Source organism: Zalophus californianus, chromosome 2 (genome assembly GCF_009762305.2).
Source record: "Zalophus californianus isolate mZalCal1 chromosome 2, mZalCal1.pri.v2, whole genome shotgun sequence".
In the NCBI taxonomy this organism is placed as follows: Eukaryota; Metazoa; Chordata; class Mammalia; order Carnivora; family Otariidae; genus Zalophus; species Zalophus californianus.
Window position 1 is genome coordinate 69,561,064 of NC_045596.1, and position 27,705 is coordinate 69,588,768.

The 27,705-nt window shown below is 36.7% G+C and overlaps 1 protein-coding gene across 11 annotated transcripts in view; it reads right to left on the reverse strand.

The window, feature by feature from the left end:
• MAPK10 (mitogen-activated protein kinase 10) overlaps positions 1–27,705 on the reverse strand; it is a 547,028-nt gene that overhangs the window by 20,926 nt on the left and 498,397 nt on the right. For all 11 annotated transcript variants that reach the window (XM_027600538.2, XM_027600539.2, XM_027600533.2 and 8 more), the window contains one exon: positions 24,462–24,586. In XM_027600538.2, the coding sequence (XP_027456339.1) occupies positions 24,462–24,586 (125 nt within the window). The remainder of the gene's footprint in view (positions 1–24,461; positions 24,587–27,705) is intronic.

The following is a 27,705-nucleotide window of genomic DNA, read 5'->3' on the forward strand; positions in this document are numbered from 1 at the left end:
TTGTCCTTATAGTTACTAATAGTTCTCAGGCCCTTCACTGTCACAAATGTTTGGAGGATAATTATGTGAGTACCCCACATAGCAATGTTATGACATGGCATATCGGTGATCACAGGTATACAGTAATTAGAGGATGAAACAAATAACTGAATTGCAACATATTCTATTACTGGGGTCTCAACAATCGCAGGTCTACACCCTTTCCTCTCTAAGACATCATGTCAACATTTCCTTCCATTTTCTCCATTTCTAAAAATGTAAAACTTATCTATAAAATATGGCTTTTGCCAGAAAGCACGTAAAAGAGTACAATTTTACATAATAAAATTGGGATTTAGCAATTGGATTCTGATGGCATTCTTTTGAGTTCTTGCTGCCAGGCATGAGTTCTTGCTGAAGAGATCTCTTTAATCAGTATTATTCAAATTCCTAATTGATTCTGCCAAGGTACAACTTGCTCTCTTGTAACTTCATTTTATGTCACATATTTAAGTAATAATTAAGTAAAATGTCCAAATTTATTCTTTCCTTAATCTTCAAAATAATCCTGCCTTCAACAGCACCATAGAATGTTAGTGATGGAAGAGAGTTTAGAGATTACCTAGTGCCACCTTTATGCAAATTGCAAATGAGAATATAAAAACAGCACAGGTGATTTGTCCATGATCATAGAGTTAATTGGTAGCAGAGTTAGGAATAAAATGCATGATCTCTTATGGGAAAAGATGGGATGGAGGAATTCCTCTGGGTTGCAGAAAAGTTAAGTTGAATAATTCAACACTTACAAAAAGATTTTCATTAGTAACAAATTTGAGCCTGCCACTCTGATTTCTGTTCCAATTTTCTGTCAGTCTATACACATAGCTAGATCTGGCAAGTATCACTCAAGTCGTCAACACTTATATCCTGAATGCTTTTTGTCAAAATATCTTGGACAACATCAAGACCTCTATACATGTGAATCTCAAAAGAGATGAGAACCAGATATGAGAAATCTAAGTCATGCAAAGTTTTTTCTATCCATTTTTGAGCCCTGATTTAACATTGTTTCTGTATCAGTCATGTTCTGAACCATATGACAATCATCAAGTTGGTGTTTGTTTTCTGCTTCTTTTGTCCTAATTAAGCATACAATATGGTTTTGTTCCACTTTTTCTCTTTGTGTTCTGCTGTCTTGTTGAAAATGCCTCGTTTGAAGGCTTTAAATAGCATTTTCTTTCAGTGTGTGCATTCTCTATTAATTCGGCAGCTGGATCCAAGAAAATGATATTATGTCCTCTTGAAAGGTCCTTTGTTTTTTCATATTGACTTTTGCAACTTGAGGAATGTGAAAAGATGCACAATTCATTGTAATGCTTCAACCAAGAAGGGTGGATTTGGGTATAAAATCAGATCAGAAAACCCATTTAAAGAAATGTGCAAAATTTTATATTTCCTTGAATCTATGATTATAGAATAACTTTTCCAAATGTATTTTAAATTGTTGGTGAGTAGAACTTCTTAAAATTTTAACCTCCTGAGTGGAAAATAAATATTTAGAAGGAATAATTTTATATTGCACTAAATGATATGTACTTTTAAAATAGTTTTTTGACTAATGACACTGTTTAGTATGTTCTATTTTTTTCCTAAAACTTTATATCCCTGTAACATGAAGAATGGTTCATTATCCACAAAGGAGTTCAACATTTGCTTAAGAGTCTTACCAACAATCTTCCAAATTAATAGAAGTATAATAGCAATATGCACAATTCTCAAAAGAGTTGACTAAATATTGTTATTTTCCAGAATTACGTAGGTTTTCTATATTGTAAACTTACTATGCAGTAACCAATGACTTTGTTTCCAATTACCAAAAATTTCAGTACCTTCTAAAAGTTAGACAAATGACAATGTGTAATGTACTACTGATTGATTTTTTAAAATCTCTCAGGCAAGTTTTAGGAACTTTGCGCTCTTGAATAGAAATTAAACAATCTAATACTACGAATGAAGTAAATGCCCTTTAAAAGTCTGATGAGTTGAGAGTACTCCACAATGGGGGATAAAAGGCTAATAAAATCTGTCTCTGATAACTAATTCGATTAATTGTCCTTTCCTAAGTTGCCTTACGTTCGGTCCCTAAGCAAGGCCTGAGAACAAGTGCTCTCAGGGATATCCTGTCAGAGCAGAAAGGAAGACAGGTAGGCAAGCATGAACGGCACAACAGAGTGACCTTAACAAGAACACTTGGGTGCTGAAGTCAGACTGTGCTATGTCAGAGTCAGTGTGAGGTAAGAAATGAAGACTTGTGATATGGCATCACTCCTTTAAGAAGTGTTTTGTAGGGGGGGGGTGGTAAAGAATTGACAAGCTTTGGCAGTTTGGATATAAGGGGGCTGAGGAAAGAGTTCAGGAACCAGACCCCTGGTTCAATCATCTGGGTGAAAAGTAGTGCCATGGATTGAAAGGTGTGAGGTGGGGGAAGAGAAGGTGGCGGTTTTGTGTGAACAGGAGATGCAACCATTTCAAAATTTTGACATGTTCATTTTGAGATGCCATTTTTAATGCCAGTGGTATTAGATTTGTAAATCTGGAATTCAGGACGACTTTATGGGACAATGCCTAGATTTGAGAGTCATTTGTGGTCATTAAAATGAAGGCTGTAGTCAAAGATAAGATTCCCAGGGTAAAAAGAAATTAGGTCTATAGGAGAGAACTCCTGGGCTTCATAATTCTAAGAGAAGAAAAGACAACTCAAACAGCAATGGAGACTGGAGAACACGAGTGGTGTCCCCACAGCAGGAAAGGGGTAAATATGTCAGGGCGGAGAGTGTCGTCAGCCTATTCAAAAGGCAAAGATGCCTAAGAGGACAGTTTTCTTTGGACCTGGCACTAGGAAGCCACTGCTGACTTCGAGAAGACAGTTTCAAGGCTTGAGAAGTGAATTACAGTAATTGTGAGTAAACAAAGGCTAACTTGTTACAGAAACTTGACAATAAAGGAAGTTACTTTCATTGCTAATGGCACCTTCCACTTACAAAGGTATAGTAAAAAAAGAAATTGGCTTTCTTTGTTCTTTAAAATGAAGGCAGCTAGACAATTGTATAATTACCAGTGTAAACTGACAAATGAACAGAGAAAGAAGAGACCCACATGCAGAAAAGAAAAACCATACACAAAAAAGTACTGTATCCTGAGTTTTCCTGGACTTTGGGTACCCAGGTCTATCACAGCATGATCACTGTAGCCTCCCCGACATCTTCATTCTGGTACCAGTCATACAAAGCTGATTTTCATATATTATTTCATTCAGTCCTTATAACAACCCTCCTTTTCTAGGTATACAGCTAAAGCATGAAGAGATTAAATAATCTATAGGTAAGTGGTAGAGGCAGTGTTTAAACCAAATCCATCTGATTACAAAATCCATGTTCTTTGCAACCAACTCTAGCTTATGATATAGTTCCTGCTAATCCAACTTGTGGAAATAAATATATTTAAAAGTTTTCTTAGTCAACAAAGCAACAGAGAATAAGAAAAAAGTGAATAATACCTTCTCCAGCTGGAGAAACCCTCAAAATGCTATTAATTAATATTACAGACACAAATTTCCAAATCCACTCCATCAAGGGGTTAGCATGTGCACTGTATTGTGATGCTGCCACCTTGTGGTTGGGAAAAAAAGCAAACATTAAGCAAAGATGCTTGACTGTGAGTTCATCATTTCCATCAATTTGCTCTCACCCAGGAGTTCTCAACTATGGTTGCACATTGAAGCCATCGCTGACCTTTTAAAATGCTGATGCCTGAATTGCACCCCCAGAGATTTTAACTTAATTGGTCTGGAGTGAGATCTAGGTATCACTATATTTAAAACCTCCCCAGGTAATTCTCATGTGCAGCCAAGACTAAGACCTCTGTTCTAACTATTTATACAGTAATCAGAGCAAGTTTTGTCATTTGCTTAAGTATGTTTCATTTGTATGGATGCAAGAGAAAATATCACAGAGAAACTATATGATTTTCTCTCAGTCTTCAAATATGCTTCCAGGTAATTCGGCAAATTGCTTTTGAGGACTTCTATATGCAAAGTATTACATTATAATTTGTTATATATGAAAAGCACTAAAGTTGTTTGGAGACATCACAAGCATTTCTCTAAATGACCAGAGGAACCTTTGAAAGCTAGCAATGTAAATTTTAATTATAATGTGAACTAAGTATAATTAGAAAGCTTAATTAAATAATGCTCTAGTGGCTTACAAGAAAGTCAAATTTAGATTTCTCTATTTTTCATTCTGTTCTGTAGCTTTCTCAGATGTTAGGTCACAAATTTATTAGCTTTATGCCATCAAAAAGTTTAATCATGTCTTGAAAATGGAAATTCTCTTTACTGTTCCCTGGGAATTAAATTTTTCAATGGTTCTTTAATCAAAAAGACTGAGTTATTGCACTACCAATCACCCAGTGTCCAAGTCATAAATCCTTCTGTTTCATTCATTCAACATGTATTTATTAACCAACTAGTACATGCTATAATTCATTCTTGAATTCTACCATCCGAAATCCAAAAGCTAAGCATTTATAATTCATGTTGGTTTTAGCTTCTAAACATCTCTTTAATCCTTTACCTACGTCTACCCTCAGGCCACCATCAGTTCTAACTTATGTTACTACAGATTTATCCCCCTGCTTTTCATCTTCCTTTTTTCTACTCCAGTCTCATTTTGCAGACAGAGTGACCTTCTAAAGGTTCAAATCTCATAATTTTATTCTTCTGTTTGCTAGTTTCGAATGGCTTTCCTTCACACTCAGGAAAGAGTACATGCTCACAATGTTTAGTCATTCCTTCCTTGCCTGGTTCCTGCCCACCAGCCCAAATGATTTCTCACTTTTCTTCATGGAGTTACCCCCAAAGATTTGCAGTTCTTCCAAACCTCTTCTAACCCTGGGATTCTTGCATAACCCTTTCTTCTGCCTGTCTTTTTTTAACTTGGATAGTTCTTGCTTTACCCTTTGTCTTTCTATTTAGGTATTAGTCCCTCCAAGGAGCCTTCTCTAACCCACATTGCTAAGTTGAGTTTTTTTCTATGTGCATCAATTAACTTAAAGTTTGGACAACTTTTCACTCAACGTCTGCTTGTTTTACTTCTCACTAGACAGGGTGCAAAGTCTTAAGGACTAAATTATATCTTTGTTCATCAGAGTCTAAGACTGTACAAAGTACCTAATAGGCATTCAATAATGCTTCTTTGATAAGATAACATTTGAGCAAAGATTGGAATGAAGTAATGGAAGAAGCCATATAGATATCTGAAGGAAGAATGGTCAAGGCAAAAGAAACTGCAATGTAAAGACCCTGATGGGTGAGATTGCTTGGCATGCTTAGTGAACAGCAAGGAGGCCAGTACACTGAGCAGAGTGAAAAGGGAGGAGTATAGAAAATGAAATCAGATAGTAGTCGGGGGGAGGGGTACCTGGGTGGCTTAGTTGGTTAAGTGCCCAACTCTCGGTTTCCACTCAGGTCATGATCTTGCAGTCATGGAACCGCAATATAAAACACCTTTCTTACTATGGGTTATGATAACAAAATTTGGAACTACGCTGAAGTACAGCTTTGTAAGCCATTGCAATTACTTTGAATTTTATTATAAATAGGATGAGAAGCCAATGGGGAGTATTAGTTGGGTAATTATGTAACCTGTTTCACATTTTGAAAGGAAAACTCTAGCCATTTGGAGAACAGACTACCAGGGACACAAGAGGACTGGAAGACAAGTTGGGGACTGTGACATGGTCTAGGGCAGAGATGACGTCTGTGTAGACCAACAGATGAGGAGTGGTACAAGTCAGGAAATATTTAGAAGGTAAGGCCAGTAAGATTGGTTGAGGATAATCATCATTTTCTAGGGTTTTCCTGAGGCTTAAATAAGATTGGATACGAGAGAGGGTTTTATAAGCACTAGAAAAGTGGTCAACACAGGACAGTTGAATTCAATTCAAATTAAATGTATTGGGGGGCGCCTGGGTGGCTCAGTCGTTGAGCGTCTGCCTTCGGCTCAGGTCATGATCCCAGGGTCCTGGGATCGAGCCCCGCATCAGGCTCCCTGCTCTGCCGGAGCCTGCTTCTCCCTCGCCCACTCCCCCTGCTTGTGTTCCCTCTCTTGCTGTGTCTCTCTGTGTCAAATAAAAAAAAAAAAAAATCTTTAAAAAAGAAATTAAATGTATTGGTCATACAACATGCATCAGTTGCTGCTCTCATCACTGTTTTCTGCACTGAATTTCTGCTCCCAAGGAACTTTAGACAAGTGGAGCTGGGAGACACAGACCTAAATGTGGATCATTTCAGCATAACGTGTGATATGATAATGGCACATGGAAGGTTATAAAGAAATATGTTACCTCAAAATTTTGAGAAGCAGAAGTTTTTATTGCAGGACTTCCCACAAGCAAAGGCCACATTAGCTGCAGTGATATGTTATAAGGCAAACATGAGCTTTAAGAAGCTAGAAAAATGTTCTGGGTGAAAAATCAATACACTGTACACAAATACTGCTGAGTTAGCCTATAATTAAGGCCACATGTCATTTGTGCCTCTGCCCTTTAGTCACAAAATAGAAGCAAAATGAACAGGGGGGAAATCCTTAGCACTTCTATATTAGTAACATGACTCAGTAACGATCCATCCTAGGGACATTAATCAGGGAAAACTATACTCCTCACATTAGCATAAACGAACAGCCCTAAGAAGCAAATCCACAGTGAATACAGAAACATAGTTACAGAATTAGAAACTTTATTAAGGAAAATGGGTTTGTCTATACTTTACTGTCATTAGAGAAATTCTATTGTATTTTAACTTAAATTTTAATATTTTTTCAACTCTAAAATACTTTTATTAATTTAAAAATATATAATTTTTATACAGTTTTTTTTTCCTCTCCTGCATCGATTTCTCTGAAAAATCTTAGAACATGACACAAAGATTCAGGATTAATAAAATTTTTCAATCAAGTCTAAAGAGTTCTACTAATCTAATAATTACTGCTTCTTCTCTCTACATGGATTCAATGGCTGGCACCTTATATAAGAGAACATTCATGTATCCCTTTTATACATAAAATGTTTATCAAAAAAGCGGTAAATATTATTTTAAATTCATTTCTATTCTGTATTTTTTCAGTATGTAAATTATTAAAAGACCTTGTATATTTTGAAAAATAGAGCCTTTTAAAAGATATTGTGACATAATGAAATGAGCACTGGCTTAGAACCTTGGTTTTTAGCTGTGTGACTGTGTAAAAGTCATTTTAAAATTCTGTAAAATAGGATTAATGGTGTACGGAGGTAGTGGTAGGGTGTCTTTTCACTGGGTAATGTAGACTAGAAAAATGGGTGGGAAGGTTAATAAAATAGTCAATATAAATTGATTAAAAACACTTCATTAATTCAATGAATTATTCTGAAAACATACATGTGTTAAGAACATGTAGTGACTTAGATGATGTCAGTGGATGAGACAAAAAAGCCCTTACCCTCAAGTTGCTCCTTAAGCAATAGTATCTAAGGTATGTGTGGTAAGGATAAAGTGCTCTGAAGTAGGGGGTGATTGGGTAGGAAACAGAATCACCTGAGGGTGAGGAATTATTTCCAGTTAATAATTTGACCACAAAAATTTGACATACCCCACACATCCTGTCAAAAATCATTGTCTTGGGGCGCCTGGGTGGCTCAGTTGTTAAGTGTCTGCCTTCGGCTCAGGTCATGGTCCCAGGGTCCTGGGATCGAGCCCCACATCAGGCTCCCTGCTCAGCGGGGAGCCTGCTTCTCCCTCTCCCACTCCCCCTGCTTGTGTTCCCTCTCTCGCTGTGTCTCTCTCTGTCAAATAAATAAAATCTTTTAAAAAAAAAATCATTGTCTTAATGAGTGCTTATGAATTGATGACCATAATGAATTGATGACCGTTTCTCAGGTATGTTGTGGAAGACAAAAGGTTAAGAATCACTCAAGTTTCTTCTTTACAAACACAATCATAGAGAACTATGTACTAATGTAAGGTATTACCACTCTCCCCCTATTTTTCCATTTAATTAATACATTTCACATGTGAATTTTCTTCAAGCAGAACATGCCTTTTCATTCATTAATGAAATAGTCTAAGGACAAATTTAAAAAGAAAATAATTCTGAGCTTTTTATTAAGATAGAAATAAATGACATTTTTATTTACCTTATGTCATATTGGTTAAAACTGTTAGGTTTAAACTACTTCAATCACACCTGTAGGCTAAAAAGTCCTTCTTTAATAACATCATGTGGTTTCAAAGTTTACTGACCACTTTCACATATAATACTTTATCTCTTAAAACGTCATTGGAAATTTAATAGCTTAAGATTAGTTGCCACAATTATACCACCAAAAACATCTCTGAATCTGTTGTTTTTCTCTTCATCCCCACTGCATTTGAAGTTCATTTTACCATCATCTTTTTTTTAAGAGTTTATTTTAGAGAGAACGAGAGAGAGAGAGAGATCAAGAGAGAGAGCAGGGGGTGGGGCGGGGGGCAGAGGGAGAGGGAGAGAGAATCCCCAAGCAGACTCCCCGCTGAGCGCAGAGTCAGAGGTGGGGCTCAATCGCAGGACCCCGAGATCATGACCTGAGCTGAAACCAAGAGTCAGTCACCCAAGCAACTGAGCCACTGAGGCGCCCCAATTGCCCACCCCCATCATCTCTTCTCTTAACCACTTCACTAGCTTCCTAACTGGTCTTTCTCTAATATTCATCACCCCATCAATGAGAAAGAATGCTCTATCTAAGACACACATCTCTGAATGATATTCCTCCAGTCACTCCCCCTACCTTCAGCGTGGGTGCTCCCTGGAAATCACTTAACTGTGCTTCCTGACCTTGTCTCTGCTTTCTCATGACTCTCATCTCTGATCACATTGCATTACCTCACAGTTCCTCAGATAAACTGCAAGAAGGTCTTTCTTCTCTTCTGGCATTTGAATAGGCTGCTTTGTTTGTCTAGAAGGAAGGTTGTACTCTTCCACCTCCCTTTCATTTGGCTAACTCTTAGCCATCCTTCTGGTCCTATTTAAGACTTTCGTCCTCCTGAAAGTCTCCTTTGTCTACTGAAAGTCTCCTTTGTCTACTAAAAGACAGTTTATACAAACACAGTCATAGAGAACTATGTGCTAATGTAAGGTATTACATTAGTACATAATGTACTTTGGCTTCTATAGCACCTTTTCATAGAATTTACCAGAGTGGTTATAATTTCTCAGTTACTTATCTATCAATCCTACCACACTATAAGCTACTAAATAACAGGAACTAGGTCTTTTTTATTAGTATAATTAATGAATCCTCGATGGCCATGTGTAATTGAAGTTCAGTAAAAATTTAGGGGATAAATGTAGTATACCTGTCCAAGGTAGAATGAGGTCTTGGACTGGGTCTTCTCACTGTAGACCCTGAGTGGTCTCGATTGTCCCCCACTATCTTCTGTATCATGATCTTGGTCTCCACACTCTGTAGCTCTTTGTCTTCTCCCATTGCCTAGGACCTTTTGGTTTGGAGAAGCTACATTATATGCTACAATATTATAAATTAACTCATTGCAAGCCAAATTTTTTTATTAGATTGTTACTAAGCCTTCTAATTGTGGTTGAGCTTATGAACTCTTCTGTGAGTGTATGTGTAAGAATTATGGCCAATTATAAACATTTTTGTGTGATGAAACAGGAGTCACAAAGCAATGGAGCAGGGACCATGAGCAAGCCTGCTTCAGAAAAAGTGGGGATACATTGCCCTACTATGAAAATAGCATTCTGGTGCATATGTCATGAAACAAAGTCACTAAAAGTGTTTTCTGCTGAACTTAGTCCAAAATAACAAACATCTTAAGAAATTTTCAGAAAAAGGGACTGAGGCATAGCATTTTATCCCTCACTACTTTTAGAGGAACGTGAAAGGAGCTCAGTTTTCAAAAAAAGCACATAAAGATGGGAATCAGATTCTCCCTGGAATTAGAAGCTGTGGGGAATTTCTTTTGCTTATGAATTAAAAGCATTTTTCATAAACAATAAATTCCATTCTTTCACAAGATATTGTAGGCCAATATTCCACAAATGACCCTGTGAGTCTCCTATTAAACCTTCACCAAGTTATGGAAGTGGTTTTCATCATTCTTATGACTGTCTTGCCATTAGAAAGGGACATAATAATTTTATTATAGCACATACTCTGTGCAAGACCATAAACTTTTAATAGACTTATAAAAAGGGAGTGTAACCTTTTCAATATTCTGTCTCATCGTTGGATGAATCCATTTTACTTTCTCCTCAAATATGATGGATGCCCTAGGGCCTAAGCAATAGTTCTACACTTGATAAGAAAATGTTCAGATTCAGTCTTTTCCCTAAATTTGAAGGTTACTATGATTTAGCACTCCAGAATGCTTCCTGCCTGCCCTTTTCCTGAATCTGCAACTCACCAAACTTCCATGGACTTTTGGTTCTAGTACAGTTCTAATGGCATGCTGACTTCATCTCTGCAGCTTTCATTTGGGGTTAAAAAAAAGTCAAGGTAAACATTCTACAGGTTTAATAACTGTCTGTTTTCACATGACTGCACATATATTTTCAGCATCATTAAGGATTATACTTTCTAATTATTTTCCCCTCTCTCCCTAGAATGTGAAACTTCTCAATTTACCTCTTAACTTTGATAGTATAACCAACTCTAAGCATGACTTCTAATGCAAGATGGTTGATTCATTTAAGTCTATGATCCCCCTGCATAATGAAGAAATTATGCCTTTTTATGTGTTTTCCTGTTCACTTGTTTGTTTCACTTTTATGTTGCAATGCACAACATAAACATCTTCTTGGAAAACAAAGAAACAAACAAAAATCTCTGGAGACAAACAAGGCAGAGAGAAATGGATAGTGCAAAGGAAGTACATCCTTCATGAGGAGAAACAAAGTAGAAGCAAGATATAAGGAAAGTTGGACCCACCATTCTCATGAAATCTGCTATTTGCTGTGGAACAATGCCACCACAAAGCTGTAAACGAACTTGCCAACTGAACTCTTGAAAGCCCCATAGCACAACAAAAGGGTTAGCTACTTGAAAAATAGACACTGGCTGCTAATTTCTATTTCTTGAAGAAAGGACATTTTTAAATTTACCTAAAACCATAGGAAACTTCTTCATATTGTCAATAAATTTAAAAGTCATGATAATGAAAACTGAAAGCATGGTGCTTTATATTTATCTGTCACTTCCCCTTACATGCCCTTCCTAAAAAAAAGTAGGATCTTTACGGATGAAAAGATCTTTTCTTACAAATAAAAATTATCTCAAGGAAATAAGCTGAGATTTTCTAAGCACTGCATTAATTCTTTTGGTTATGCCTGTAACTGATAGTCAACTCTAACAGTAAATTATCCATATTTTGTAGCCCCCTCATTCAAAACTTTCTGTGGTAGACAGTTGCTTTTTAAAATATTAAGAGTTAAATTCAGAGGTAATATTTCTAAAAGTGTCATAATGCTTATGAACTATCAATCTCTAGGAAGATGTACGCATATAATTGCAGGCATACAATTTTAAGACTTTTTTCACAAGCCCTGAAAAACCTATCCAAGGAGCCTCTAGTGATAAATGAATCCTAGAACAAGAAAGCTACTAAGCTAGACTGTGAGTCCCTAAGGGCAGGGAAATGTTTCCCTCATTTGTGCGTCTTAGCTTTGGGGCAGTGCTCAACATATGACTGGGATGCAATAAGCATTTGTTACACTGAATTGGGCACAATGGGCATGTGTATATTTTGGGATTTTTTTTTTAAGGGAGGATATACTATGAGAATATACTATTACAAAGTTTATCATGCAAACCTCATTGAATCTGGTAGAGACGGAGAAAAGACAACATGTTAAGTAGAAAGCAAGAGCAGAGTTAGAAACTTAAACAGGGCTATCCAGCAAATAAGCATTCCTACTAGGAATAGAACTGAGATGACCTTGAAATCACAAGGTTTCTATATAATAATTAACATGTGGGCCGTACAGAAAACATCACCACCTCTGCAGTATTAGTTTCCTTATCAATAAAGGTTGTATATTGAAAACACTCATAATGATAAGAGGATGGGTAAGAGTGCCTTGGAGCTGCCGTTGAACTTATATACACAGTAGTTTAGAAGAGATTCTTCTATGAAGGACAAAAAATTGTGGGGAAGAAACAATCTAGTTTGATTATTTTAGCAACATTGCAGGTAGACAAATAAGGCAGGAATGCAAATTATCGAATAGGTTATGCATCCTAGAGATTAGCCATTTTTAAGACCGCTACAAGGCAAAGCTGTTGAACAGAGATTCTCTCTTCTGACCTACTCCTGTTCTTTCCCCCTCTTTGTATTTTTTTTTAAAGATTTTATTTACTTATTCATGAGAGACAGAGAAAGAGAGAGAAGCAGAGGGAGAAGCAGGCTTCCCGAGGAGCAGGGAGCCCGATGCGGGACTCCATCCCAGGACCCTGGGATCACGACCTGAGCCGAAGGCAGACGCTCAACCATCTGAGCCACCCAGGCGCCCTACCCCCTCTTTGTATTCTTGTTCTTACTATAAAATTTGGTAAGTTTTCGTTGACCAGAACACTTTACAATTCCAACATTGACTTCTGTGCTTATCTCTTAAGGAGCAGCTCTAAAAGGGGAATGCATTATATATTTTTTTCTCCCACAGTTTATGGATTACACTATTTTGTGGCATCCTAGACAAATGCCATAATTGAATAATCTCTTCTTTCCAGGATGAAAATATTAAGAAAATAAAATACACCCTTATAAATGCCTACTCCCTTGAGTTAAGTCGGTGGATCTCACACTATCTAAAGAGATCAACTAGGAGAGAAGAAAAATTTTATAGATTTGGAAGAACTTGACAGAACATTCGACTAGGCCTTTCACAGAGCACCAGATGTGGAATGTCCTAGAAAAATAATTTCTGCTTTTCCCCTGCCCTTCAAAAAGAATTCTCCTTCAGTGGTCTATTCAAGAGACAATAGTATTTACTGTCTAAAGGGCTCAATGTAATATATGAAAAGAAAAACCTGAGCATAGACTCTACCAGTCAGCAAACAGGTATCTCCTGAGAATGAATTATTCAACTACTCCAGCTTTGACACTCAAGAATCCTACATATTCAGTGGATTCTGAATATCCCAATGATTTGAAATCAAGGAGAATGTTTTTCTTTAGTAGAACAATTTGCTAAAATTAGAGAAAAATGAATTAGTGTCTGAGTGAAGTACATATTTTTCTTATAAGTCATGTAGGAAGAGGGGCCACTAAAAGTAGGTGGCTAAATCTATGTACAACAAACATTTTGACAAGCTCCCACCAACATAATACATGGCATCAAAACAATTCCAGTGTGACTCAAAAGATATCTTCACTTTAACAGCTGAGGCACTGGGCATGTGAAATGCAATGCAAGTTATATTTTCTCTAGAAGGCAATTAGTAAATTGCTCACATTTTGCTGCTGAAAGAATACATCAGCATGAACAGATGGAAATTTACAATTCTGCAAATGGCAGATATTAGAAATTAGAGACATTGACTTAACTTTCACCAAGCAGATGAGAATCACAAAATATGAATTGCTCTTTCTATAATTAAACACATAGAGTGCATCAAATTCACATCTATTGTAGCTCATGTTTCTTCCTACTTACTTCTAAATTTATAGACATTCTGAGTATAACAAACCTGCTCAGAGTTCAACTCCCCACTCAAAGGGTCTTCCATGACAGATAGATGACACTAAGCTATTTCTCAAATTAAGCGTGCCAGGGTGTTGCCCTAGCTTTTTCACAGCATGCTGTATGCTGTAATAATAAGAACTCATAAGACTCAAAGAGGTAGTCCTTGTGTCAGGACAGATGGAGAGAACAGCTGAGAGAGGGATTCAGCCAGTTTATTAACTCTGTGTGAGTAGAACAAATCACATTTAAAAGAATTCATAGGAAAATTTAGTCTGAGAAACAGAATTTAAACGATGGCAGTTTTAGAATGGAGAATAGAGAGTAATGATACTTCACCTTACAGCATCACTCAGTCACCTCTTTGTCTTTCCAGCTCCTGACAACACAGGGTCACCCGTAAATTGCACACAGATTACTGTATAGACCAGACTAGTGATGGGCACTGGGGAAATATTTAGACTGATTGCCCAATTTAAAATGCCATAGTGAATGCTATATCATACTATGGAAATGAAATCACTAATACTAAATATTTCAGGTACCATTTATAGTAATTCTTTTCCTTGCTCTGAAATGAGGTAGGTTGTTCTACTTATAAAAATATTTAAGAGAACTTACATATAATTTTTGTTCAATATTTTTAAATTGCTAGAAACAATCTGAGAAATCTTTGAGAGTAATTCTCTTTATAAAACTTCATATAGGGCTTCCCTGAGAAAACTCAATTCATGTGCTTTATCATATACAGATATGTTTGTTTGTAAGTGTGAAAGAAAAAACTCTAAGTTTTCCAATTTAATTTCAAGGAGAAAAAACATGATTGCAAGGATCTAAAAAAGGGGGGGATTTTTTTTTTATTTCTTACTAAAATGGGTGTACCCATATAGCATCAAGAAGCAAACTAGTAATAAGATCACTAATAAAATCCTCAGTCATACTCAGAGACATAGCATCATTTGTCTTTTTTTCTTTAATGCAAAGCAATGGAAGCAATGACTTTTTAAATGTTAAGAGACACTAGTTTTCTTATTATTTTGGTGAAATGTAATTTTTTGTCCTCAACAAAAATTTTCAGATTACTACAAAAAAAATTCTTAAATAACTCAAACGTTGCAGGTTATGTTTGTTTAAATATTTAAAAGGTCTTTTCTACAGTTTGAGAGCTACTATTAAATGTTTCATAATACACTTTATTTCCAAAGTGCTTCCTTCTCAGGCACTTTCAAGGCAAACAAAAATAACATCTATTAACTGTTTAAGCATGATGTCTATATCCCGTGGGGGAAATCAGGAAACAAAAACAGTGGTTTCTGAATTTCAGATTTATGATTACTTCTTCCAAAGCTGTCTTGAGGACAGGCCTTAACCTTTTGATATGACTCACCACAGAGAAATGTCGGCTACAAAGAAGATAATCCCCTTTCCTTTCAATGGGGGAGACACAGCTTATGCAAAAAACTGTTTTCCTTTATAACTCATTTAAATCATCTCCTCTAGATACTTCATGTTTAGCACAACAGTGTTAAACTTGACTGATTTAATAAAGAGATTATAAAATATTTAAAGCAAGCACATATACATTTTATTCAGTGGTTTATTGCCAAAAAGTGGACAACTACTAATGAACTGTTTGAACAGTAGATGCACCAAATTCATATTCATGGCCACCCATATTTTTTCTTATTTCTAAATTTATATGCACTCTGAGTCTAGCAGAATGCATTTAATGTATTTATAATTGAATATATTTATAAGCCTACTCTTTACCACATTGTTTTAGGAACGTATGAACTAAAGAATTTAGAAGAAGACAACTGACTAAGCCACAGTTAATGAAGATAAAGATAATACAAACAATAAGTCATTCATGAAGTAGGTTTAAGAGAAGTTAAGACATGATATACATAATCAATTGATACTAGTTTTTACTATAAAAATATATTCAAGAGAATAAAAAGTAGAGAATGAGAATAATCACCCACCATCATCCTCAACCACTTGAATTTTGTCTGAAGGCTCCAGATAGTTATTATATTTATAGATGAATCTTTAAATTATAAATGAAGTCTTTCCATTACTTAGTATGCCAACTTCAGGATTCTTTGATTATTCAATAATAATCTATGCATTTCAATTACTAAAACCTGGTCAGGGCATTGATTTATATTCAAAGCCAAATAGTTTTTTGTTTGTTTTTTTTTTAAATCATAGCTAGACATAGATGAGCATGATTTGTTAAGTATAATTCAAAGCAACCGATGCACGTCTAGTTAAAGATTAGAAGATAGTCGTTGACGACTTAGTTATAACTGGTTAACATTGACAGGGACAAGTTATTACAGATTCTTCTTACATTCAGAAAATTATACACTAAAGATGTTAAATAGTCAAATAAGATAGGTAACCCATATTTGGAAGAATTATGTCCAGAGATGGTAAGTTATGAGTCCCAATCAATAAAAATTCCCATTAGCTGTTAACAGAATAAAAGCCCACCAACATCAATGAAAGCCGGAAGCTTGTTTTTGTTTTTAAATTCATGGCTGAATCACCAGCACCTGTAGGTCAGTGGGATACAGAGTTTGGGTTCAATGAAATTTATGGAATGAATGAATGAATATTAAGCTGTTAACAAATAATCAAGGCCTGTATAAACAGCTCCATAGGAGCTGAATAAAAAAGAGAAAAGGCTGAGAAGCAAAGGAAAGACAAAGAGAGAAGAAATAACAAAGAGGTGCATGAGAAGAAAGATTGATAAAGGCGTTTTCTTGTGTGTGTGTGTGTGTGTGTGTGTGTGTTTTACTTAGTTGGCAGTGGCAGAGTAGAATTAAAGCAACCTAAAGGAAAACACATGGCTGAATCCCTCATTCTCCCCAAGCACACATTGTCTAACATTGGCTTAACAAGGTTTAGCCTCCTCATCAATCATATAACAAACAACTAAAAAAGTGACACCAACATATAAAAGAAAGAAAGTATGCACATTCAATTAAAAACCCAATGAGAACTACTCTTATGCCAAGACTATCAGATTGGCATAGTACTTGTGATTCCTTAGAAAGAAATCACAAGATACTTAAGAAAATGAAATAATTATTAAGGGCTATTAGAGGTAATGTTTACTTTATTTTTACCTAATGAAGCCCCTAAGCACCTCTTCCGATCTCCAAAGTTTTGTACGTTCCAGATTAAGTCAGTTTTACTTCAATTTTACTTAGTCAGAATTTTGGAGCTATGAATGAGGAAAGAACAGATAGGCAAGTGCCAGCCCTCCCCCTATTTGCCCACAGATACTGTCTTCACCTTTCCTTTTACTGCTCTGTGTCTCAGAGGCCAGCCCCTGCAGGCTGCATTTCCCAGGCTCACCTATCAGCTGACTTTTGGTTGGTCTAGCTGACAGGAAGGAGACACTACTAGGAGATGGGGGGAGTGGAGAAAAGCCAGGCTAGTTCTCTTGATTCCTCTTTCCAGAAGCAGCTGTATCTCCTCTGTCTCTGTATGTCTGACTCTCACTAGACAGGCCATTACTACTGAGGCCTGGGCTCCAGTAAACAAGCTCTTCACTCTAGGGTTGGCAGTAGTTTTCCTACAATTGCTAATCTCTGGGTTGTTCCAAGAGTACTTGCTCTTGACTTTTACATTCAAATCAGAAAATAGCTTTGCACTGTTCAAAATGCCCTCTAGTGTGGCATCTATTCAGAACTCTGACATCAGACCACATGTCTCTCCTGAACTGTTACCTGCCTGTCCTGTCTGATTTGTCCACAAATCAGAATCAGCTCTCACCCTGAATTGCTCAAACCAAGCTCTGGAACCTGCTCTACTTTGACCACAGGCTTCTGATTCTCTTCTTAATGCTTTCTGACCCCATGTTTAGCCCTATTCTACTTTCCTCATCATGGTTTCTGGTCCTGTGTTCCTGTAGCTGCTCACAATTGGAGAGCTAATACTCTAAATGTTGGTATTTGCTGAACAGTAGCACAAAACCATTCCACAATGATCTCTAAGCTCTCATTTAAAATTTACCTTGAACAACAAAAAAGATTTACCTTGAACATATTTCCAGATATATGCAACATTAAAATTCATATATCTATTTGCAAATGGCATATCTGATAAGCGGTTAATATCCAAAATATATAAAGAACTTCTACAATTTAACCAACTCAACATCAAAAATAAAAAACAAATAATCCAATTAAAAAAATGGGCATAGGACCTGAAGAGACATTTTTAGAGGACATATAGATGGCCAACAGACACGTGAAAAGATGCTCAATATCACTAATCATCAGAGAAATGCAAATCAAAACCACAATGAGATATCACCTCAACACCTGTCAGAATTGCTAAAAGGAACAACAAAAGAAACAGCAGGTGTTGGACAGGATATGGAGAAAGGGGAACCCTCACATACTGTTGGTGGGAATGTAAATTGGTGCAGCCACTGTGAAAAACATTACGGAGGTTCTTAAAAATTAAAAATAGAAATACTAGGGGTGCCTGGGTGGTTCAGTTGATTAAGCTTCCAGCTCGGTTTCAGCTCACATCATGATCTCAGAGTCGTGAGACTGAGCCCTGGTCTAGGGCCCCACTCAGCAGGGAAACTGCTTCCCCTATCCCTCTCTCTCTGGGCTCCTCCCCCTGCTATGTAAATAAATAAAATCTCTCTCAAATAAATAAATAAATCTTTAAACAAAATAGAAATACTATTTGATTCAGTAATTCCACTACTTGGTATTTGCCCAAAGAAAATGAAAACACTGATTTGAAAAGATAGATGAACCCTTGTGTTTATAGCAATATTATTTACAATAGCCAAGATACGGAAGCAACTAAGTACCCACCAACAGACAAATGGACAAGGAACATGTGGTGTGTACACACACACACACACACACACACACACATACACACACACACACACACAACACAAGAATATTACACAGCCATAAAAAGGAATGAGATATTGTCATTTGAGAAACATGAATGGACATAGGGGGTATTATGATAAGTGAAATAAGTCAGACAGAGGAAGAGAAATACCATGTGATCTCACTTATATGTGGAATCTAATAAACAAAACAAATGAGTAAATGAATAAACAAACAAAAAGCAGAAACAGACTAAAAATGAAAAAAACAAACTAATGGTTGCCAGAAGGGAAGGGGTTGGGGGTTGGGCAGAATGAAAGAAGGGGAGTGGGAGATCCAGGCCTCCAGTTATGGAATGAATAAGTCATAAGGACAAAAGTACAGCACAGGGAATAGCATCAATGCTATTGTAATAGCGTACGGTGACAGGTGGTAGCCACACTTGTAGCCTAACCACAGACTTGTGGAATCACTATGTTGCACAGCTGAAACTAATGCAACATTGTGTGTCAACTACACTTCAATTAAAAAAAGGAAGTGGACTTCAAAAAATAAATAAAAGAAAATTTACATATCTATGTTACAAGAAGATTGAAAAAAATGCATATTTCCCGTATGGTTGATGATCCTTTCATGTGCTTTCTTTGATAATGACAAAATAAGATACAATGGCAGACAAGAAGACAGCTAAAACAATGTCAGATAGTAACTCTCCTCAAAGAGCAGGAAATCTGTGACGGTCTTGTAATAAAAGAGTTTAACATAGTCAGGTTAGCTTGTTCCTCTAAATCCTTTCACTGGAGGCAAAAAATAACATAGTCCCTAAAGGAATGACATAGTAAATAATAATATATAACATTTAAGACTCTATTAATTACCTTATGTTACAAACAGTAATGTGTAACATTACTGACTATTCTGGGCTTACATTTTCTAAGTGGCTATTTTAATTGAACTTCAGTGCTAAAACATGTGTTACTCTGTTTCCGGGGTTATACGCTCACTGGGAATCTGAAGACCAGGTTATTTAACTCAGGATCTGTACAGGCAGATTAAATTCCCACCCAGCCTGTCCCAATTCCCAGATTAATCTTGAATTAGGTAAGAAATAATAAACAAGCTCAGCACGACCTTGCTTCCTTAATCACATTCTACCCAAACTAAGTGGATTAGTCACACCTTCTCTTTGGTCTCTATAAGGATGACATGTGTATTTATATTCTCAACCAAAACATTTCCAGGCTTTCTCCTCAGTCTACTCCTCAACGCTAAGTCCACGTTCCACGCCTCTGTTCCAGCATTCCCTCCTGTAACTTTGACTTGGCTACCATACAGAAGGCCATGTGTTGCCTGCTGCCACTTTTCTGGGTTCTCAAGTCCCCAGGGTTTGCCCACTAGGGAAAAGAATTCTTAGATACCAACTGCCTGACTGGTTCAAACTGCCCCCTGTCCAGATTTCTAGAATAATGTTTTGATCACTGGGACTGTATCTGAGGCTCTCTGAGACAAAGCCTTCAACACAACAGTGGATTTGGCTAAGCACTGCTGGTCATGAGCCTGGTCCCCAGTGTCAGTCTCATCTTAGATGATGGTTCTAGTGTCAGGTCCTGATCCTTCCTTTCTGTCATGAACTAAGAAATAAACAAATGTCCTTCTCTGCACCCTACCTTTTTAATTGGCTTCCTTATGGGGATTACTTTGAGTTTTGATGTCTTTGGTTTGGTAGCTGAACATATCAACTCTCCCTCCACTCCCTCCCCTGCTCCTGTCTCCCTCTCCCACCCCTAGCAATGCAGAACAACTATAGAAACCTTTCTCAGGGTGCTCTAGAATTTCTGAGAGAAGTAAAAGTGTGCTTAAAAAAGGGTCACATTTCATATTCTTCTTAAATTCCCTTTTTATATGCCCTGAAACAGTTAATCAACTCTTCCTTAGTTTGCAGTTCATGATAATGCCCCTAGAATGCCTCTATACCCCTACTCTCAGAGGTTGCAAAGTGAAAACTGCCCTGTTCTCTAACAGGGTCGCTAAACTCAAGAATCTGGTAGAAATAAGGTAACTGATCCTCACTGTTTCTGTATTTCCCTCTAACAGAGCACAGGGAAGATATTTAAAGTGATTCCCCAAACAGTCCTGAATATCCTCTAGTTTCATAAAGATGATTACAATGAGGATTTATGAACTATATAATGTGCCTCTATTTTGGCTTAAATAAATGGCACTGAATTCTCTTACACTTAACAAGGTAGAAGTGGGCATCATCCAAGAAAAGGACCAACATTTTAAAATCTTGTAGGAGCTACATAATTTCCAGAGATTATTATTTTTTTAATGTTGTAGACTACTTCTACAGTTTCTTGGCCAGCTGGTCTTTTTTACTAAATATATGTATCTTTCCAAATATCAAAAGGTAGTTGAGCTTTGCATGTAAAAGTCATAATAGTAATAGCAAGAAGAAGAAGGAGGAGGAGGAGGAGGAGGAGGAGGAGGAGGAAGAGGAAGAGGAAGAGGAAGAGGAAGAAGAAGAAGAAGAAGAAGAAGAAGAAGAAGAAGAAGAAGAAGAAGAAGAAGAAGAAGAAGAAGAACTTATATGATCCTTACTGGCTGAAGTACTGTACTGAGCACTTCATGTACATTAACTCTTTATATTCTCAGAGGTACACTATGCAGTAAGTATGCATGTTCCCTATTCTTAGTTAAGAAAACTGAGTTGCAGAAAGGTTAAAAACCTTGACCAAGGCCACCTAGTAAGTGGAGGAGCAGAAACTTAAACCTACCCCATTTTTCATACCTGTGAAGATGCATTCAACTGAATAAATTGCATTTGTATATAATGTTTTTGCCCTCTTGATGAATACTGAACCAGAGTTAGAATGCCTTCCAACTATTTCATGAAAAAGCATTGACACTAAATGTGGCCTTTGCACTGTGGGGCCCATTCTTTTGTTACTCTGAACATTATTTGAATAAGAAGTAGCTAATAATTTGAGCAGTTGTAACTTTAAAACCCTTTATGCGCTATTACACAGATCATCATTAACCTTGACATTCAATTTTTAAATTTCTCAACTTCATGATTGCATGAATAATTTTCCCTTTTAGAGTTATGACAGCATTCATAAGCTCTTCTCTTTTCATTTTAGTACTTTGTCACTCTGGGAAACAGGTGATAAGACAGCTTGTAGTATGATGAATAGATTAGTACACATAGCATTTCTCTCCTCTCCTTCTGACTTTTCCTGAAGACATCACATTCTCTTGCAGTTTCTCCTTTACCCTTCTCCACTTGCCTCCATTTTCTTTCAATGAAACATATTTTTCTTTCCTCTCATCTTTGAATTTCCTTCCCTCTATAACATCTTGTGAGTTACTTAAAGGCTGCTTGAGCCTGGATATCCTGGATGACTTCTAATCATGGAAATTCTGATTATTTGATACTTCCATTGTTTAGATTATAGAACACGCCAGAGTTCATTTTGCAAAATAGTCTTGGCAGTCTTGGCAGAAAACAGATCTTTGAAATTATAGCTTTGCCATGCATTCATAAAGAAAGGTCATTTTACTTTAAATGTATGTTCACATGCAATAACAAAGGCACTATTTCTAAGGGTATTGCAGAAGGCATAGTTGACCACTGCTTCTACCATCTTTAGGATCTGTCTCTTCCTAGTTGTGACTTGTATAATACATCTTATAGAGTAATGAATTATCCTTGCCCTGGAGTCAGGATTCCGACCTATTCACTACAACATGTCTAGATGCAAAACACGTTTACCCTCATATAACCAATGATCCCGGTCTAAATGTTAAATAACTGCTTGTTCTTCTGTGCATTAACGGATCCCTTTTCCTAAACCTTCGGGCTCTATCAAATCCTTCCCCTACAATTCACATCTTATGTTGTTACTATCCATTCCCCAGGATGACAATATTGAAATGAGGGAGAAAAAGATTCTAGCCATTTTAGCACCTAAATCTTATTTTCTTATCCCTCAAAGAAATTTTTCATAAAATGTTATATTTAAAAACTCACTGTTGCTATTCATTCGTATGTTGTTATAGATTCTAAACAACTGTCTCTTTTATAGGCAACATAATCACAAGTGAATTACAAATGCAGACTTTATGACTCCAATTAAACTCTGGGCCACCATCCATTAAAAACAAATTACACACATTACATTAGATGTAAGAAAAAATAAATACACCACATGATTTGAATGATCAAAATAAATGAGAAGCAACAATTTCAAATAATTTGTTTGTCTAAAATTTTTATCAACATAACCCATTTTCTTGAAAATCATCCCAAAAAAATGTTTATACTTACCTTTCACATACATATACATCATACTTTCTCTTACATTTCACTACCTCATTCCACCCCAAGAACATCTTTGAAATGATTTCCCAAGAGTGAGAGACTAAAGATGATTCTATCTTTTACCCATAAAAATATTAGGATTTTATTTTGTAAGAATCGAATTAAGTGACTAAAAATTATAAGCAAAGTGAAATTTCAACATCATTGTAAAACTGCTTAAGAGAGCAGATCTTAATAAAATGTCACCAAGGGCTACTACACCCCAGTTTCCACACTTGAGAGACTCATTTACCACTGAAGCATTTTCTCCAAAATTTTTGAATGTGTAAGGCCTGGGCTACTGTGGAAAGTAGTTTTTTGAATATTATATTTACAAAGTTCTCCCTAATCCTCACTCCCATCTGTCAGCTCTTACTTCTCCAGTGAAGGAAGAAAGGATAAGAATTATGTCAGTTTGAATTTTGCATCTTGACATGGGCAGGCACACAATGAAACAAAAGGAAACCGAAACAAAGCGAAACTATGCTCAAACAAGAATGCTTTGGGGTACAGAGAAAGATACGAGAAAACAAGTGGAGAGAGTATTTCAAATAGAATGTTAAAAACCAATTCAACCAAAGTAATTTGAAGTTATTTATGTAAAAAAAAAATCATTTAGCAGAGGCATGCTAAGAATTTGAGGAGATTTTGATGCTTTGGGGAGAAGATAACATTGCTGATGGTAACATTTAAAAGAAGGACAAAAGTACATTCCCATCAGGAGCCCTGTAGAACACACATGGGCAACAACAATCACCCCTCGCCTTGGCTCTACACAGAAAAAGAGAAAGGCAAAGACATAAGAAAGAGATTGGAGAGAAGATACTGAATGGTTGGAAAGAGAAGGAAAAAAAGTGAGGTTTCTGGGAAGATTCCTAAACTCTGCCTAGATTTACAATATGGAGGCTCATCTTACTATGGCAGTGAATTTAGAATAAACCGGAAATACTCTGCATTGGACTACCTAATTTTTCTCATCTAACCCGCGTAAGGTTTCCCAAAGTCACCGAGGGCCTGGTAAAAACTCTATCTGCGAAATGTTTGTAGTGCCCACACTTGATTAATGACAGGCATCTTATCAAGGAAAGAGACGCAAAGCAACTTATTCTCTATTATGATTTCTGCTACTTAGTTTGCATCAGGAGACACTGGGAATGAAACATGAAAAAAGGAGATACTAGAGATGTTAACAATTTAACAAACACACATGGATGTGTTTCATGGACAGCTAAAGCTTTTTGGACTAAATCATCATCTCTCATGGAAAGCCCTGAAAAAGAAAAGCATATAAAATATAGGTGGAAGAAAACAACTCTTAGAGGGGAAGGTAATAACTTTGTGACGTAGGAATTGTATGAAGTCCTTTGTGTGTGCTTTTGGGTTCTAATTGTCTTGCAGTTTTCACCACTGAGCACCCAGTTACTCTGATTTGTCTGTGGAAGGGAAGTAAATAAGCCTATGCCTTACCGCCTCCACTTCAGCAGGGTCATACCACACATTGATGTAAGGATGCTGTAAGGCGTCATCCACGGATATCCTTTTTGCTGGGTCAATCACTAGCATCTTTGACAGTAAGTCCCTGGCTTGGCTGGCTGAAACAATGAGTGAGAGAAACAATTAGTAAAATTTTGACTGTGGCAGGAAATTTTGTTGAAGGGGGAGGAAATTAAGAAAACAAAGATAAACTAGTACCTTCCTTCCAAACATCGAGCAACTTTACCAAGTGACTAGGGAAATGTAAAATGAAACAAGGAAATGTTTTTTATTCATCAGACTGAAAAAAATAGAAGATGGTACAATATTTACTAACACCAGGTGAGTTCATTCATGTTGGTGGGAGTGTACATTGATAAATATTTTTACAAGGCAAATTTGGACTATCCATTAAAATTTTAAATGTGAATACCTTATGATCCATCAGTTCCACTTTTAGGTATATAGCCTAGAGAAACAATTGTACGTGTTCAGGAAAAAAATACAGAAAAGATGTTCACTGCAGCATTGGTAATGAATAAAAAAATTTTTTAAACAGTCTAAATTTCTATCTAGAGAGCAAAAAAATGAGCTATGGTACAAATGTACCATGGAATTGTAGTTGGCAGTTTAAAAGAATGAGGTAGATCACATGGACATGTTGTTAAGCAACAAAATGAAATTGCAAGAATAATCCATGGATCATGATACCATTTGTGTACATCTGCCCCTTCCCAGTAAAATTTCCCTCTCTTCTTATTAATATATATAAGTGTGTAGAAAAGGTCTGCATGAATAATCAACAAACTGAAAATAATAGTTACCTCTGAGGAGGGGAGAATGTATATATCTCATGCAATTAAAAATAAATGTGAAAGAATGAAGTTTTTTTAAAAAGAAGCAGATAAAGTGGAGGTAGATTGCTCATTTTAAAAGCTTTTCTGAGCTGGAAAAAAAGGATAAAGCAGTGTCTAGAGAGAGGCAAGGAGGTCAGGGGTGACTGTTTTGAGGAAGGGAGAGATGATGAAGGCTTTAACAGGAGCAAAAGCTTCAAGACAGAGAGGAGGGGCCAGATTTGAAAGAATCCATACATCTCAGCAACCATAATGATATGGGTGATCTAGTTCAGTTTTTAAAATACTAAATGTCTACTTTGTGTCAGCTACAGTGTGAGGTGCCAGAGATGCCAAAAACAAAAATTAAATGGTGATAATCGGTAAGTGTAATTATTAATGACAATGCGAAAAGACACTCAGTTTTCAATCTCTAAAAACATAAAATTTTACAGAAAATACAGTACCAACCTGATGTGAAAATTTTATGGGGAAAATAATCTATTTGTTCCACAACTGCCCCTACTGGCCCAACAGGGCTATATTTATTCATTTCATTGATTCAGAGATCTCTTTGATTTGTAACTGATTTTATACCCAGACACACACCGGCCTCCCACACTCCCATCAAACCCCCCAGGTTTCTGCTCCTAGAAAGTGTAGGGGTTGGAATGGGCTCCTCATCAATAGGGGCATGAACTACAGTAATAGAATCTATCTAAGAAACAATGACCAATACTATTTGAGGGAACAAAATGAGGAGGAAGAAGAGGTTTCAAATCCTCCTCTCTCATTCGTTAATTTGCAACTAAATATCTTATGCTCTTTTTAAGTAAAAATAAATTCTTCCCTCTGATTATTCATATAATTCTTTATAATTTACCAATTTTTATATTAAAATTATCTTAAATAGTTATAACTATGTAAACTAGTATATCATTTGTAAAAATAATAAAATCATAGAGATTTGAAAGGATTAAAAAAATAAATAAACCCAGGAAGTTGGAATTATATTATGAAGAATTGTATTTTATTTAATAGTTTTTCTACAAGTGCTGTCATTATCTCAAATAATTTGATCAGGGCTTTTATCATCCCCCTGTTGTTACACTACAAGTGTCTTCATATAAAGGGATTTACCTTTGCCTGACATGTCAGTTAGCATCATAAAGACATTAAGTTCTTCAAATCTCTATTTGGAATATTAACTCTTCTTCAATCCGTGTATAGGCAGTGTTGATCTTTTTTTTCTTTTCCCTCTGTCAAAGCATTTTTTTTTATTATGTTATGTTCATCATCATACATTACATCATTAGTTTTTGATGTAGTGTTCCATGATTCATTGTTTGCATGTAACACCCAGTGCTCCGTGCAATACATGCCCTCCTTAATACCCATCACTGGGCTAACCTACCCCCCACCCCCCCTCCTCTAGAACCCTCAGTTTGTTTCTCAGAGTCCATAGTCTCTCATGGTTCATCTCCCCCTCTGATTCCCCCCCACTTCATTTTTCCCTTCCTACTATCTTCTTCTTCTTTTTTTAAAATATACTATATTATTTGTTTCAGAGGTACAGGTCTGTGATTCAACAGTCTTACACAATTCACAGCACTCACCATAGCACATACTCTCCCCAATGTCTATCACCCAGCCACCCCATCCCTCCCACCCACCACCACTCCAGAAACCCTCAGTTTGTTTCCTGAGATTAAGAATTCCTCATACCACTGAGATCATATGATACAGGTCTTTCTCTGAATGACTTATTTTGCTCAGCATAATACCCACCAGTTCCATCCACGTCATTGCAAATGGCAAGATTTCATTCCTTTTGATGGCTGCATAATATTCCAGTGTGTGTGTGTGTGTGTGTGTGTGTGTGTGTGTGTACACCACATCTTCTTTATCCATTCATCCTTTGATGGACATCTTGGCTCTTTCCATAGTTTCACTATTGTGGACATTGCTGCTATAAACATTGGGGTGCACGTACCCCTTCAGATCACTACATTTGTATCTTTGCGGTAAATAGTGCAATTCCTGGGTCATATGGTAGTTCTATTTTCAACTTTTTGAGGAACCTCCGTACTGTTTTCAAAAGTGGCTGCACCAGGTTGCATTCCCACCAACAGTGTAGGAGGGTTCCCCTTTCTCCGCATCCTCGCCAACATTTGTCCTTTCCTGACTCGTTAATTTTAGCCATTCTGACTGGTGTGAGGTGGTAACTCATTGAGGGTTTTTTTTTAAGATTTATTTATTTATTTATTTATTTATTTATTTATATGACAGAGAGAGACACAGCGAGAGAGGGAACACATGCAGGGGGAATGGGAGAGGGAGAAGCAGGCTTCCCGCGGAGCAGGGAGCCCAATGCAGCGCTCGATCCCAGGACCCTGGGATCATGA